The sequence below is a fragment of the Labrus mixtus genome, chromosome 6 (genome assembly GCF_963584025.1).
Source record: "Labrus mixtus chromosome 6, fLabMix1.1, whole genome shotgun sequence".
NCBI classification, from domain to species: Eukaryota; Metazoa; Chordata; class Actinopteri; order Labriformes; family Labridae; genus Labrus; species Labrus mixtus.
Window position 1 is genome coordinate 25,079,185 of NC_083617.1, and position 16,550 is coordinate 25,095,734.

General features: G+C 46.9%; 2 protein-coding genes across 3 annotated transcripts in view; both read right to left on the reverse strand.

Annotated features, from left to right (window-relative positions):
- Positions 1-808: 808 nt before the first annotated feature.
- On the reverse strand, positions 809-4,472 carry zfp36l2 (zinc finger protein 36, C3H type-like 2). Of its 2 annotated transcripts, none has more exons than XM_061040705.1 (2): positions 4,133-4,472; positions 809-3,931 (listed from the first exon to the last, which is right to left on the reverse strand). In XM_061040705.1, the coding sequence occupies exons 1-2, from the start codon at positions 4,220-4,222 to the stop codon at positions 2,768-2,770; spliced, it is 1,254 nt and encodes a 417-aa protein (XP_060896688.1). In that variant the 5' UTR covers positions 4,223-4,472; the 3' UTR covers positions 809-2,767. The 2 variants fall into 2 exon arrangements, with proteins under 2 accessions (XP_060896688.1, XP_060896687.1); XM_061040704.1 differs by having other exon boundaries at positions 809-3,934; positions 4,133-4,471.
- Positions 4,473-7,123: 2,651 nt separating this feature from the next.
- thada (THADA armadillo repeat containing) overlaps positions 7,124-16,550 on the reverse strand; it is an 81,749-nt gene continuing 72,322 nt past the window's right edge. Inside the window, exons 37-38 of the mRNA XM_061040695.1 lie at positions 8,415-8,587; positions 7,124-8,110 (exon numbers count right to left, since the gene is read on the reverse strand). Coding sequence (XP_060896678.1) covers positions 7,787-8,110; positions 8,415-8,587 — 497 coding nt within the window. The 3' untranslated portion in view covers positions 7,124-7,786. The remainder of the gene's footprint in view (positions 8,111-8,414; positions 8,588-16,550) is intronic.

Genomic DNA, 16,550 nt, shown 5'->3' on the forward strand with positions numbered 1-16,550 from the left:
AAAATCTGTCCTGCAACATGGATCCAGACTCTCAGTCTGATCCTGGTCCTCGTTCTGGGCTCCTACACATTTTCCATTTTAAAATCGCTCCCTGGTTCCTCAGACGTATCGCTCATCTCTCCGCGTGTGGAGCAGAACATTACACATTATGTAACGTTACATACAGGGCTATCAGTGCGTGCTGTGGTGCGTTCAGGGTCACATTCTTCCTGCTCAGGGCCCACATACTGCTCACCTGCTTTGTTTGAGAGGAGTTCAGGGACTCTGGAAACTAACCGGTCACTGCTTTCAGTGTAAACAGAGTACAGGGGCCGATATCTGCTGCACGGGACCACACAGAGGGCCCCCGAGCCGGGCGGCGCCACAGGGCATGGGGGGCCCCTGTGCACGCCGTCCCCTCGCCCTGCAGACATTTTCCACTGCAAGACGAGGACAGATGCTGATCTGTGACATGGGATGTGTTTCTGTGAACAACACGAGGAGCAGACCTGACACTCTCTGCAGCTCTGCTCGTGTGTGATCGGTCAGAAGAGACACGCTCCTCCATGACGTCTGTGTTCATGAGCCTTTAAAGAAAATGTTTTATGTTTTTAATCAATCAAAACTAGCCATCTGAATGAGGCCATATGACACATTACATGTAGGCTGAGTATTCATATGAAGTGTTCTGATGTGAACTGTTGTTTACATTTTTCCACACTTTGTCAAAACATCTTCCCCAGTAGAGAAATATTTTTTTCCCATTATAGTAGCAGCACTTGAAAGCAGCGTTCCCGCTCACATGTAGAAGTAAACAAAGCCTGACAGCTTTTTTTTCAAAATGTTTTTTATTGGGAGAACTACAAAAAATGTACAGTACAAAGTTAACAGTCACACACTCGATTTGTAGTGAACTGACTCCCCCAAAAAAGATAACACAACTCTCGTTGTCAATTTTGTCCGTTTTTTGTTACATTCAAAAAGCTTTACTTCTGATAAAGTAGTCAAAAGTACATAGTGCGCTTCCCCCTGTACCTACTATGTACAAACCAAACGTGTTCGTCCACCTCCCTGTCAGCTAACGCTCACACTACGTCTCAATACGAAAAATAAAAAAACAGAATCAAAGGCAATGAAGAGAAGAGGAATGGGGGTTTAGAAAGGTTACGGCTGTTTCTGTCAGAGTGTCTGAGTGGTAACAACCTTAAAAAAAAAAAAAAAAGATCGACTCTACATTCAGTTCAACGTGTGTAGAAAAGACGCCATGTAGGAAAAATACTTTATTTGGTTAATTTTAAGGCATGTCAAGATGGTGAACCCCATATTTAGGCACTACACAATAATACTGGGGCACAAGGATGCTACATTCTTTAGCACGCGGCTGGAATCACAGTGTGACCTCGTGCAAACACAGACAAGAAAATAAACAAAAATACTTTTTGGTTAATTTATTGACTTGGGTTCTTTGTCACTGACGTCTGATCTAAACTAAAAAAAAGAAGTTTGGACGGTCTGTACAACCACATCGTTTTTTTTTTTTACATTCTACCAAAAAAAGAAAAAACAACTAAATAGGGATCCTCAAAAAAAACAACACACGCCTTCTAAGCACTGACACGGCGAACAGCAATCACGCAAACTTTTCTTTTTAATAAACGTAAACAAGGAAACAAAATTAATGAAATAAATATCACATACGTTCTCTTAAATTAAGATTTTTTTTTTTTTACTCATTTACAATAAAAATAACCGAGTGAAGTTACAAAAAAAAGAAGAAAAAAACAAAATATATATATTACTGTGAAAAGAACATACACTCCACTTTATGCAGATTAATAATGGCGACCATAATTTAAACATAAAAGAATATAGATCTATTGCTTCATCATACTTGATAAATACAGTATGGACACAAATTACCGATGTAGCCTATACTTTGTTTTCACAAGATAATAAATAAGTTAAATAGTCCATAGCCACTTATGCACAGCTATGTCAATCACTCAAAAACAGCTAAAAAAATAGATATTCAACCATCAGCAGTGATTTCCCCGAACAAACCCAACTCAAAGAGTGCTTTGACCACACTACACTAACCCAACACACCACTGGGTGGCGCTGGAGGAGGAAAAGGTTGGAATGGAAGAAGGAAAAGAAGAAGAAAAAAAACAGTTTGATAAAGAAAAAAATGTTACTTTGAGTCATCAAGAAGGCATTTTCTTGGCAGGATGGAGGAAATCTGGAAACTGCTTACAGTCTCTCTTTCTTGTCAAGTCATGTCTAATCCCAGGAGGGGGGGGGGGAGGGGGCTGCCGCAAGCCCAAGGGCAAGGCACTGATGGAATGCCTTCTGTTTGCTATCTAAAGTTTAATACAAATATAATACAAAAAGAAAGAAAGAAAAAGTTATTGCAAGCAAACTCTGGCACCGTGTCTAACATGCAAAATAACATTTATCTGCAAAGTCGTGGTAGCAAAGTTGCCAACAAATGTTCTCCTGCAGCTCAGACTTCCTTTTCTGCAAATAAGACGAGTTGTCATTCTAGATGGACTCGTTCCTGCACACCTGTGTGATGAAACGGTGTGCAAAGTATTTCTCTACTTTGAGATACTAAACTTAATGCCAGGTGAAGGACACTTTATTGATCCCTGCTTCTCCCCTCCAGAGCAGACTCAGCACCCGCGGAGCTGCCAGGGACCCATAGTCTTGCTCAAAGGCACTTCGGCAGGGTGGATTGCTGCTGAAAAAAAAAAAAAGGGTCCATAAAATCCCAAACAAACTCGAACAATCAGTCATCGGAAATCGACAGCCTGCTGAAGATCGGCAGCCGTCTTCCAGCGTCCAGACTCGGGGACTCGGAGCCGCTGAGGCTCCCGGAAGAGCTGAGGGACCCGCTCGCATAGCTCTCCCGGTCAGAGAGCGAGTCTGGTGGGCTGGGAGGAGGCTCGAACACCGGAGAGTCGTTGAGGCGGCGCAGCGCCTGCAGGTGGCTCATGTTGTAGGAAGGAGGGGAGGGCGGGCACGCGTTGCCCGGCACGTTGCCGTAGTAGGCTCCGGTGGAGTGGTTGTTGGCGTAGCTGGGGGTGTGCACAGCCAGGGGGGCCAGCAAGGCTTTTAGATCCTGTCCGGGAAAGTTGAAGGCACTGTTGATGCAGGACATGGAGTTGGGGGAGAGCACCTCCTCGTAGAAGCTGGAGATGGAGGTGCAGGAGGAGGCGGTGGTGGGCGGAGGGGGGGTCCGGGACGTGGGGCTGTCGAGCAGGGGAGACTCGAGGCCGTGGTGGGTGGAGAAGCCGGAGAAGCTGAGGCTGTGGTGGAGCTTTGGTCTGTCCCGCTGGGTGAAGCCGAGCTGCTGCGGGGGGAGGACGTCCCTGTAGCCGCGGGGCTCCTGCATGTTGGCGTTGGAGGCCGGAGCGGGCCGGCGCTCGTCGGCGTTGTGGATAAAGTGGCAGCGGGGGCCGTACGGGCAAAAGCCGATGGTGTGGAAGGTGCGGCACGGCTCCGTCTTGTACTTAGGGTGGCGGGACAAGCTCCTGAGCTCGTGGTAGCCGTGCGCGAACTGACACTTCTCCCCGTACTTGCAGGAGCCGTTCTCCTCGAAGGGCCGGCACAGCTCGGTCTTGTAGCGGGTGGAGTTGATCTGAGAGCCGGGCTTCTGCTGCAGCACGCCCCGCTCCCCGCTCTCGCTGTACGCGCGGTCGCGGAACTTGTTCTCCTTGTTCATGAGGGCCGTGGCGCTGCTGGTGCTCATCGGCGTGTTCTCCTTCATGCTTCCGTAGGAGCTCACGGAGTATTTGTTCCCGTTGTTTAACGCCTCCAAGTTGCTGGTTGAGTTTCGGCGGAAAAATCCCGGCGTGAAGGCCCCCGAGCCCGGAGAGGTGAGCGGAGCCCCCACCGCTTTCTTATCCAGCATGCTGTTGATGTGGAGCGCGTTCATGTTCATGCTTTTATCCTGCTGCGGGGGAGAAAAAGACACGCGTTAGCACACATTCTCTGAATATATGGACCCGCATGGTGCGTTCAAGACTACTTTTTCTGCAGCGTTACAACTTGTTGCGTCTGAACTTTCCCTGCGCTGAAAAACTTAAAAGAAAGTCAGCTTCACCCTGTGTGCACACAGCAAACAAATCTCCACATATGCTCAGACTGTTACCTTGTAAAGCATGTCCATGTCGTAGAAAGCGGACAAAACCGTCGCAGACATCTCTTTTCCCCAAGTTTGCTGCCGCACTCCCTCTTTCATGGAGGACCGAGCCGGATCCTTGAATGCGACGGGCGGTAGTTTGTGCCACGACTGGTTTTTGGTTGAGGGAAAAGTTGCTTTAAAAGTTGACGTGCAGCTTAAGTCCGTGGCGAAGAAGAAGAAGGAGGAGAAAAAAAAAAGGGGGGGGGGGGGTCAAGGTTTGTATTGTTGGGTTGTAAGGTGGCTTTATGTCCTCCCCTCGAGAAGCGCTGAACCAGAGTGCTTCACTGTGCGCCGCTGCCTGTTTGTCTGCGTATTAAAGCGGCCTGGGAGGGGCGAGCCGCCTCCTGCCCTCCTCCCGGGGAAAACTTCCATTCACCGGTTGGCCGCCTATTCTTCAACACCACGCCTTGAAATCCAACCCCAGCACCCTCTGCCGCCCCCCCCCACCCCCAAAACTTTTTTTCTTTTAATCTCAACCAATTTAGTGGAAGTTGGTTTTGCTTTTTGAGGCTGTCTCGCTAAGAAAGAAAACATCTAGTATGAAAGCTGCTCTCACACACACACACACACACACACACACACACACACACACACACACACACACACACACACACACACACACACACACACACACACACACACACACACACACACACACACACCTTGATAGAACTGTGTGTTTAAACTAAAGTTTCCTCACACACTTTCCAATCTTCAGTGAAAGCCCCCCGGGATTCAGCGCAGCGACCCTCGGGTGACAGGCCACCCTCAGCACAGTGTTGGGAGCTGACACATGTATTTGTAATGGAAGGAAACTCTCTCTCTCCCCCCCTCCCCTCTCTGGACGGGGTGAGTCCTACAGTCTATGGGTGAGACCACAAGTATGAGCGCAGAGGAGTCCAGGCAGAGTGCACAACAATTTTTAGCATCCACTGGTTGCATAATCCTCAGAGCAACAGCAGCTCTCCCTGCAGTCTCCACATGGGACCTGAATGACCTACTTTAGTTTTCTGTCTTTAAAAACGTAGATTTATAAACCCCTCTGTGTTTAACACGAGACACTATGAAGAGGCAACTTTCAATCTGTACGCAGCTCTCCTCTGAAGTCCCTCCCTTGACTTGTTTTTCCCCTCACACTGCAGGAATGTGGTTTTCCTGCCCCGCAGCGGAGCAACGCTGCCCCCCAGAGGAGAGAAGAGGAACTGAACAGGAGGCACTGAAGGCACCCCCTGCTGGACAGACAAACAGGCCAAAGAGACAAAAGTCTGATGAAATCTGAAGAGTGAAGGATGTCTCTGAACAGATAATGATTTTAATGTAACTTACATTTTGTGTTTGTTTTAAACTCGGTTGTTTCTGTGTTTCACTCTGCAGACGTTCACACACTCGGCAACATCTTTCAAATTCCTGCAGAAATGAGAGTCCACTTGAGCAACATAGATCATGTACTTCTTAAATTTGCTGATTTATACAAGTTTCTTTACAGCAGGACGTCTACTTTTTGCTTCTTTATAACAAGACAAACCCTGGTTAACCTGCTTAGAAATAAACAGATGATGATTCTCATTTCATCATCTGACCCTGCTTCAATAACAACTGTTGAAGTACACATTGAGCTGCCACGATGTCATTCAGATAGTCTTGTTTGTTTCCTGATTTCACACACAGAAGCCTCCATGTTTTGGGACGTTGTGCTCCGTCTCCCTCCTCTCACAGATTGCTGTGTGGTTCTCAGTGAAGCTGCCCTCTCTCTCTCTCAGCGTGATGTAAGCTCTCCAGGATGGCAAAATGTTCACATGAAAATGTCAGAAGTGCTCCACTGTGCTGCTGGAGTTGTGTCAGGTTTTTTCAACCCACAGTGGAAAGATCGCAGCGCTGGCAGCGGCTCAGCTCGGGCTCTGAATCGGGAGCTCTGCAGGCAGATATTTTTGGTCTGGAGGGTGTAAAAACTCTGGGCAACACATATCACCAGAAATTGCCGGTTTGTGCGACACTGGTTACCATTAAGTGTTTTCCATAAAGGATGGTAATTGAAAGAGTGGCTCAGGGAACGATTTCTCTTTCTGTGACATGATTCTCTGAAGTGCAGGAAAGAGGGAAAATAGCAACAGGCGAAAAACAAGTGACATAAGAGGCTGGAATCTACTACAACCAACCCTAAAATTAGTGTGAGGGCTGCCCCGGGACTATTTGTGCTCGGAGAGCGGAGATAAATAGTTTAATGTGAAGGACAGACACGACCGGGCTCCTGAGAAATCCCTCGAACGTGTCCTCCTCGTCTGCTGCACAAACCGCTCGCCCATCACAACGCTCCTCGGCTTTTTTATTGGGGGATGTCGAGCTGTTCCAAAACATTACGTCAGCTCTACTGTAACAGGCGACATGGCTACCAGGGAGGGAGTGGGTCCACACACACACACTGGAGGACAGTAGTCCATTGTGCTGTCCTCATAATTACATAAGCAGGAGAAGTAGAGGGAAGCATAAAAACCGAGTCGGATGGGAAGAATGGTGCAGTAAATGAAGTATCAGAGGAGAATAACACCTCGTATAAACATACAGTAGGAGAGCTCACACTGAAATACAACTGTGGTGACGTGTCAGAGAAACACATCCCATGGTGCGGTCATGAAGCTCGTCTCGCAGCACAATCGCTCCATTGAAGTTGCACTTGAAGCTTTAGGCGCTGACTTGTTTTGTTCAGACTTTAAAACCCCTGCGAGTCGTTCAGGAAGCAGCCGACATCGACGGCTCAATACGGACGCTGTTACACAGTTTGTCGTGTGACACGTCCCGACTGATAAGAGAACAGAGCGTCGAGTGTTTGTTTGAATTGTTGTTGAAGACTCCCAGCTGGCAGATTTTCTACATACAGAGTTAATATTAGTCTCATGTGTAACAAAGGAAGGAACACATTCAACTTCATGCCTCTTAAAGAGACAGAACTTTAAACAAGTCAAATGTTCAACACTTTATTAAAAAACACATTGAGGAACAGAAATCACAATAATAAAAAAAACGAGGAGGGCAACATTTGTAAGACACAAGACACTGAGTAAAACATCCTGTTGTTTCTTTCATGTGATGATTGTAAGACTCGACCACAAAGCCAGTCTCTGGTCTCACATGTTCAACTTTTTCATCCGTTCATTTTCTTCCACTTATCCGAGGTCGGGTCACGGTGGCCAGTGCCCCCAGACGTCCCTCTCCCCAGCAACATTTTCCAGCTCGTCCTGGGGGATCCCAAGGCGTCCCCGTATTTGAATCTAATTAAAGCCGAGCCCGCCCAGAACCTGATTGATAGAAGTGATCCATTAACGTACATTTTAAAAGATTTGATCAGAACCTGAAGTCGAGGCGTGGCTGAAAAATATTTTTGAGCGAGGAAACAACATTTTTTTAAACACTTTTAGTCCTTTGAATAAAAGATCCAGTAAGTGTGTTATCATTATTTAAGTGAATTTGTGAAAATCTAATTTTGACAACCTTAGCGATCTTTGGCCCCCGGGACCCAACGTGTTCGACATTTGGACCCAGAAACATTTAAAATGAAGAAAGTCCCTTTAACCAGTTTTTCATCAAATAATGACACTGAGCTGTTGGAGCAGAACCTCCACTTATCTACTGCAGCTTGTGGAGCAGATCCAGGACCAGGCTGGCCCTCTGGTTCTGCAGCAGCAGCCGGGCGTGCTCGATGGTGCAGGAGAACTGGGGCAGAGCAGGGAGGGAGTCCAGGACCTGCTGGGAGCTCAGGGCCCGGGCTCTGGCCTGAGTCATCACAGTTTGGATTTGGTGGAGCTGGTCTGGATCTGTGATGTCGGGGGTCTGGGTCTGTTTGAAGGTCAGGATGAGGGAGCTGAGGTGTCTGTGGAGCAGCTTCACCCACTGGACAGGCTCCGCCCACAGGTTCAGATCCCCCTTCTCAAACAGGAAGTCCTCTTCATCCTGGTTACAAACACAAAAAGTAAGTCAAGACACTGGGTTTGAAATTAAATCAGGAGTATTTGTGGAGGCTTGAAGGCAGCAGAGCTAGCTGCAGGTACAACAGAGATGAGTTCTTGAGTTTTTCACACCCTGACAGTGAATGCATCGTCCCTGTTGGTACTTAAAAATTACATTTGTGATTAAATGATCCTTTTTTAAATATCTCTAACGGTCTGTTTGTTCAGTCTGGGAGGTTCTTGTTCTAAAGTGTAACAATGTTTTCTGTGTCTCCTCGAGGTCACCCAGACTGAAAACAGATTCTCACCACTGGACTGGAAACGCCGTCTGCCTCGTCATCATCCTCTTCCTCTCCCAAAAGCCACTCTGTCAGAGCGAGGACCCCCGCGGGGACCCGCCCCCACACCTCAAACAGCCGACAGAGGAGACCCACAGCCGAGTCCAGGGCTGCAGGAGGACACACGGACACACCTGACACACCTGAGGACACAGAGAGAGAAAACAATATCTCAAAACCAGAGCAACAAAAATAAAAGTCATTTGTCCTCATTGTATCATTTTAAAACAGGAGGAATGGAAACTAGCCTGAGCAGACACAGAATATGAATAAACAGTAAACACACACGTTCAAAGACCAGAAGCCGTCTCTGTCAGCATCACTAACAGCCTCAGGTACAGGTGTTTATTATCCACACACACCTCCATCAGAGGTCGGGTCAGGAGGTGAGTGTGTCAGCTGAGCAGTGAGTGAACTTTTGGCTGTTTCACCTTTAGTCTGAGGATGAACTTTTCAAAGACCGTAGGACCTCTGACCGGGGATTTAAGCCCCGCTCCGGCTCCTAATGAGGCAAGAGGTCAGGGATACGAGAGATGGAGGAGAAGCTTCAGGAAAGTGGAGGTGTTTTCTGAGAGTGCAGAGTGCAGACTTCTGTAAAACTGACTCTGAGTGACCACAGCCAGATTTCTGCTGCTGAGATGAGCATACACAGGTGTGTAACAGAGAGGTCATACATGCCTGTGGAGAACTGTGTGAAGGGCTGCGTGAAAGGAAAATAATACCTCTCACTCGTGTGTTTCTGTATCCAAAGTCATTCAATCAAAAGTCTGATCGAAGCTCAAACTGAAACTAAAGATTGTAAATGAACCCCCTACTGAACAGTGCAGTTTGTAAAATAGTGTGCGTGTTTCTGTGCAGTGAGTCCAGAATCTGTTCAGGCTTCAGGGCCGTGAAAAACCACCATCAAAGAAATATTCCTCATCACTGAGCAGTCGTGTGAGAAAGAATGATCTGAAACAGAGCTGCTTTAAACGACGCAGAGCTGACAGAGTGATCCTATTTTACAGACAGGACAGCGGATAGAGTCAGAAATCAGAGAGAGAGAGAGAGAGAGAGAGAGAGGAGCCACAGGTCGGATTCTAACCCGGGCCGCACGCTTTGAGGTCCACAGCCTCTGTGCATGGCGATGCACTCACTTACCACTAGGCTACCAGCGCCCCCATTCCAAACTTAGTTAACGTGTGTGTGTTGGTCCTGTAGATGTGTGTGTCTGCTCTGAGATTGGACGCCTCGCTGGGAAACAAAACTATAACTCACATAACCAACCGTCATCAGGGTGTGTGTGACTCAAACCATCCGCCACGATGCATAAATATGTGCACGCACATGCAGCAAGACACGGCATTGCTCCTGCAGGAGAGTTCTTACTTTTATTATGAACTCTGGCCTCCATGTTTGATTTTATTTTTTTGAAAAACAATATTAGTACTACAGACATTCACACACAAACAAACTGATGAAGGCAGCAGCAGAGTAGCAGCTCCTGCATCCTGTGAGGTTAAATCACCAAATTTATTAATGGAGTCTGGTGCCTTTGAGCAGTGCAGCTTGTCAGGCTTCCTACACATTTAAAATAAAGTCATAAAGAAGTAGTTTCAGAGTAGCTTTTTTACACAACGCCCTTTGCACACACACTAACACACACACAGTTGTGTGTGAGAGAGGAGGAAGTGTAAGAACACACACATCAAACGGAGGGAAAACACAACGTATGACTTCATTTAACGACTCCAGTTGTTCACACAGGCACAACTTGTTGTCGTTGAGTGTGAGTGTGTGTGTGTGTGTGTGTGTGTGTGTGTGTGTGTGTTGTTCGCCCACCTTGACCATCCTCACCACAGCTGACACCCAGATAACAGCAGACGCTTCAAAAGACTTTGAGAGCCACCAGACAAAACACTACCAGTATGGGAAGAGAGGGTGGAGGTATACAGACCCCCATCAGCACGTATACAGTATAACACACACACACACACACACACACACACACACACACACACACACACACACACACACACACACACACACACACACACACACACACACACACACACACACACACACACACACACACACACACACACACACACACACACACACACACACACACACACACACACACACACACACACACACACACACACACACACACACAGGGCTGGGATGAGAGAGGAGGCGTGAAATCATGGAGGGAACATTAGAGGCTGCTGATTGAACCATGTTAGAGGAGATTTAAGAGTTTAGCAGCTTGAATGACTAATTCCTTTTATTTACCGAGGAGCGGCCTCTCTCTGGGACGGCCCTGCCTCTGATGTCAAGCACACACAGACACACACACCCTCCCCCCAACATTAAAAGGACATAATAGGAAATCTTAGCCGCTCTCCGTTTATCTACTTTTCTACGGTGGTTTCACACATCGCTTAACATGATTTCCCTCCCGAAGCTTTTGGCGCAAAATACTCTGTTTCTCAAGGGGATTGTCTTACACACTGTAACAGGCGTGTGTGTGTGTGTGTGTGTGTGTGTGCTGGCATGTGTTTAAGTTGGTATTGTTTGCATTGGAAGTGTGTGTGAGTTCATGTCAAACAATCTCGTCTCTGTGGATGACAATGTCAGAGCCAGTTGGTGAATGAATGGGTGTGTGTCTGTCTGTGTGAGTGTGTGTGTGTGTGTGGCAGTTGGCATGCAATTGCACTCTTAAGCACATCTGAGCTGGGCAGGGCAGGGCAGGACTGTGGGGGAAAAACTGAACCTCGTGCTGCTTGATGAAACAGTCGCTCTATTCTGAGCAACTGCGAGGCTTTTAATAAACTGAATTCAATGATTTGTATTTCTTGTTAAACACTCGGCGTCCCTGTGTTAACAAAGTGCTTTAAGGCCCTGACACACCAAGCAGACAGCAAAGAACTAGTGGCCTTCATCTTGGCCAAAAAGTTGCACTTGAACACACCGCAAAGACTACAGCCGACGGCCAACCACCACGTACGAGAGGAAATAACTCTCCATGCCAGTAGGTGGAGGTAGTCCGTTTTTGTGATTCGAGAAGACCATTTTCACACCGCTGTCGCTCACCACTCGTATTACAGGTAGTCTACTAATGGAGAATAATGTCTGATAAAAAGTTGAAAATGGCGCTGGTGTTGTCAGTCCTTGGTGTTTTAGTGGAAAAAGAAAAAAGAGGCGGAGGAGACAAATAAGGAGAAACCACACTAATGGGTGAAAGCATGGATACTACAGCGACATGCTCAAGGGGCTTTACTGAACCTGTGAGGAGAGCTGGAGAGAAATATAGAATTATTGTGAAATGGGACCCCGACAGGATGAGCAGGACCCTGACGCAGAGGGGTTTCTGAGCCTGATTTAACACACTCGCTAAACTCCTGGAAATATTTCCCGATATGTTCGGTGTGAGCTGCATGTGTGAATCAAGTGGACGACTTTTCACCCTGACTTTATTCAAACTTTTTCCTGCCAGCGTCCTAGAGAACTTTCCAGGGTGAGCTGATTTTCTGGGAGATTCAGGGTCAAGTGAGCGAGGGTTTAGATGGTTGAGTGACCAGTGCGATCTTCTTGAGTTGATACTCTGAATATGTCCAATTAATCGGACTCTGTTTATTTATCTGCCACCTCTGCATCATGTGACTCCCCTCTGTCCTCCTGCTGTGACGTGCATATGTGAACAAGCAAGTCAGGAAAAGTTCAGCAGCGGTCTGCATGAAGATTTTTTTGAAAAGTACAGGAGTGCATTTGTAAAAAAAAAAAAAAAAAGGCCTGAGTGTTTTCTGAGAGTTTGCTGCAGACCCTGCAGAGGAGCCGAGACTGCAGGAAGAGAAGGTGTGAGAGAGAGAGACGGAGGTGTGAAATAAAAACAGAGTTTACAGCCTCAGACTTCCTCCTGAGCCTGACGAGAACCAGGAGAGCAACAACAACAACATCAGCAGGAAGCACCAGCATGAACAGGAACAGCACAGAGAGAGGCCGAGCATTAGCATGCAGATAAAACATGTTAGCAGTCTGAGCGCTCTGTCAGAGGTCTGATCAGGAAAAGGATCAAAGTCAGCCCAGCAGGGAGTCAGCAGACGCTCCTATCTGTCCTCGTTTTAGAGACGAGACGAGAATCAGAAGCTGTTTCACACATGGAGTGCTGAAAATGTCTAGAACTTTTCAGCCAGACTGCCCCTGAAATCTGAGTTGTTTTTTCACACACGCTCCTCACAGCGAGAGACTATCCCTGTCAGACATCCCAGGAGGTAAGACGCAGGAGTGGCGGACAAAACATCAGAGTCTGACAATATGATGACAATTTATGCCTTTATAATAACTTCTGCAGTATGTGAGGTTCAACACAATCACATATCAACAAAAGAGCGGGCGACGATCCTCACCAGTTGGGAGCAGTAGTGAGCATGTCAAATGTTTTTATCCCTGCAACAAAATCTAGCACCCATGAGCGCAGCGTTTTGTCTCCAGTGGCACGCGCCCTACCTAGCTGGGTCCGTTTATGAAGTCCAAGCGCAGAAGAGAAAAGCAGCTGGACTCACGGGTTCTAGCCTTTATCCAAAGCATCGACCATCAGAGAGGAAGGGTTCTCAAGATCACAGGATTCAAAAGTTTAACGTGCAAACTACGAGTTACTTTGTCTGACCTGAGGTGGATTTGATGTTTGTTTGGTGCATGTTTTGACGTAATGTTGGTAAGTGATGGGATATAAAATCTGGAGGCTGTACATTGTGTTTTATTTTGAAATGGACCAGTTGCTCTATATGCGTTCCATGGGCTCACTTCCTGTTAGGGTCGATCTGCTCTGTTAAGCTTGAACAGAGCTTGAACTTGCGGCAGCTGTGGCTCAGTTGGTAGAGTCGTTGCCTCTCAACCGGAAGGTCGAGGGTTTGATCCCCAGCAACATGTCTTAACCCCGCATTGCTCCCGCTGCTTCGTGGCGGTGTATGACTAGATTTGTGTTGTACTTACCCTCTGATGCACATCGCTTTGGATAAAAGCATCTGCTAAGTGAATTGTAGCAGCTTGATACCGTCGAAAAATAGACTCTACACAAATATGTGTAGAGCTGCAGAGCTGAATGGAGTGGTGCTGCTGGCATTCGCCGGAGCAGACCTCAGGGGCTCGCTGTGGAAACTCGAGCATCAACTAAAGAGGGCACGGTCAGCTGTGGAGTGTGCGGCACGGATGGAAGGCAGCACACACAAATCCTTTGGAATCTGTCAGTAAGTCAAGCGGCAACCTCTGGGGTTGTAATGAAGTCAATGTTAGAGTTAAAAAAACCTGCAGTTCCTCCAGTGTCCACTAGAGTCTGTCTCCTGCAGTGAGTCAGTCCTCATAGAGCTCCATGTTAAAATGTCCAACTTTACAGCAGAAATAAACATGTTTACATCCTGGTACAAAAACAGTTTGGGTCTCTAGAGCTCATTTCTCTGTTCACTTCATTAATTAAACAGTTTTAAATCTCATCTCCTTGTCGGAGCTTCTTAAATTTATACTCTGATCTTCCTTCTTCAGGAACAGATTTTACTGCAAAGTTTTTAATCTACAGTAAAACGGTTCACGAGCTAATTTACATCATGATGTTCCTGTTTGAAAGGACTGAAGTCAACAATGAGTCAGTGAATCACCTACCCTGACTTTGCGTGTGTGTGTGTGTGTGTGTGTTGTTATGAAGTGATCATTCACTCTGCAATCTGATTAAACGTTCACAGTCACAGAGGAGCACAATGAGACACACTCAGTTTCACAGCCGCACTCCGTACTAAATTTGTCTTCCACACATCATGATCTGACACAAAACACACACACAGACTACACACACACACACACACACACACACACACACACACACACACACACACACACACACACACACACACACACACACACACACACACACACACACACACACACACACACACACACACACACACACACTACTGCACACATGTGACTTAATTTCACACCATTGACACGTCATTACGATCTCAAACTGCCGTCAAACATGGAGGAAGCAGAAAAAACAACACTTCTGTTGATGTTTTCAAAGGTTAAAGCTGCAGATGAAAACATAACAAGGATTTATTTAGTGTATTTTCTGACGATGTGTTGAACATAAACGAACACAAACAGGGTTTGTGATGTTTGAGTGAGTGTGGAGCTAAAACAGGACGAGCTCTGTTTAATGAGTGTCCTTCAGCAGGTCGCTCTGTTCGTCTGCGTCAGCCACTGTAAATGAGTGAACTGGGGGAAAGGACACAGCAAATACTCAGCTCCGGCCTCTGTTGGCTTTACAGATAGAGACGAAGGTTACTCAGGGCCAGCTGCTGGGTAACGGTTCACTGAAAACACGAGCATGTCAGCAGAACGCCAAACGACTTGTTTATTTCAAACTGTTTGAATACAACCACATTTTCACTCCAACATTACCCAGGATTTTCCTGCCAGCCTCCTGGTTCATTTTCATGAAGTCAGGATCAGCTGATCCTGTTAGACCCGAAACCTCGGGCGACCCCTGTCCTCCACTTGGAGGGCCATGGCCTCCGATCATGGAGCGTGTCCTAATCGCTAGGCCATCAGCGCCCTGGTGTGAGTAAATTCTTAAAGTATCTTCAAGTTTATATGTCTCTGTTTTCCTCTCATCCTCCTCTTCCTCACTCACGTCCTGATGTGTCTCCTTTAAATATCCCTCAGGGCGTGATCCGTACCGTGCCTAAGCACACTTCACCATTTCGTTTGATCAGTGTGAGCTCTCCGTACCGTAAACTGTCCAAAACATCAAGCCATGCATGTGTTGTGTCATGTACTTATTATGACGTTATGTACAAAAAGTTACCGTGCTTAGGAGCAGTGTGAGCGCAGGCCGTCTGGCCATCAGGGGGAATCGTGCTTAAGCACAGTGCGGGACAACTTGGCTAGTGTGAGAGCGCCCTCAGTGTCTGTGCTGGAGGTCCACAGAGGAGGAGTTTGATTTTAGACCCAATTAGTCTGGAGGTACTTGTTTGTGTGTGTGTGTGTGTGTGTGTGTGTGTGTGTGTGTGTGTGTGTGTGTGTGTGTGTGTGTGTGTGTGTGTGTGTGTGTGTGTGTGTGTGTTGGAGGGTGGGATGGAGTTTAAGTAGATTTGCTCTTCCTCTCCGGGACAAAGGCTCCTCTGTGGGTCACAGCTTTGTCTAACCTGATGAGAATCTGCACTGATGTTTCTCCCACACTCTCTGACTCGTCTCAATTTAAAAATCTGTGAAGATCATTCTGTTTAAGTGACTGTAACTACAAAACCTAAAGATGTCAGTCTTTTTGCCTGGTTGAGTTTAAATTTCTTATTTTTGGGTAGGGGGGGGATTGTTTGTGTTTGTGTGTGTGTGTGTGTGTGTGTGTGTGTGTGTGTGTGTGTGTGTGTGTGTGTGTGTGTGTGTGGATGTAACCCTTCTCTGTTCTCACCTCTTTGCCTGTCCTCCATATCAAAGGAGCTGCAGTCACACCTCCATCTGAAGGAGCTCACACCTCACATACAGCAGGTCATAAAACACACACACACACACACACCTATTTAGCACAAGCAGGCACACACACACACACACACACACACACACACACACAGGTTGAGCATGGGAAAGACACACAAACACAAAGACACTGCCATTGGTCTGCAAACACACAACAGTCAGGTTGTTTTTCTGTGTTGAAGAGAAAGAAGATATCCTGACATTAAGAAGTGATTCTGCTGACCTCTGACCTGATGGAGGTCACTGAGTCAGGTATCACAACCTGAACGTCTCTGCTCTGTGGCGTGCTCTTATCACACCTGCACAAATCTCCTGGATCTCCTGCATGTGTGAAAACAGACACCAGAATTTTTTATCCAGATATTTTCCTGTCAGTCCCCTATTAAAAAGGAGATATTCAGGGAAATTCCCCAGCAGTGCCTCGACTGTTCACCAGCCAATCACAGGGCTGACATACAGAGACAGACAACCAGCCACACTCACAAAAAAGACCAACAAAAATATTATTGTATTAAAAGTGACTGTTACATGGGACGCCGGTAGCCCAGGGGTTAGTGTGGGCGCCTCCTTGTACAGAAACTCAAAGCGGGCGGCCCA

Excerpts from the sequence above, each read along its gene's own strand:
- zfp36l2 (XM_061040704.1), bottom strand. The coding sequence starts at position 4,222 with ATGAAAGAGGGAGTGCGGCAGCAAACTTGGGGAAAAGAGATGTCTGCG. Across the intron at positions 3,935-4,132 it reads ACATGGACATGCTTTACAAG|CAGGATAAAAGCATGAACAT; the intron begins GTAACAGTCTGA and ends TCTCCCCCGCAG.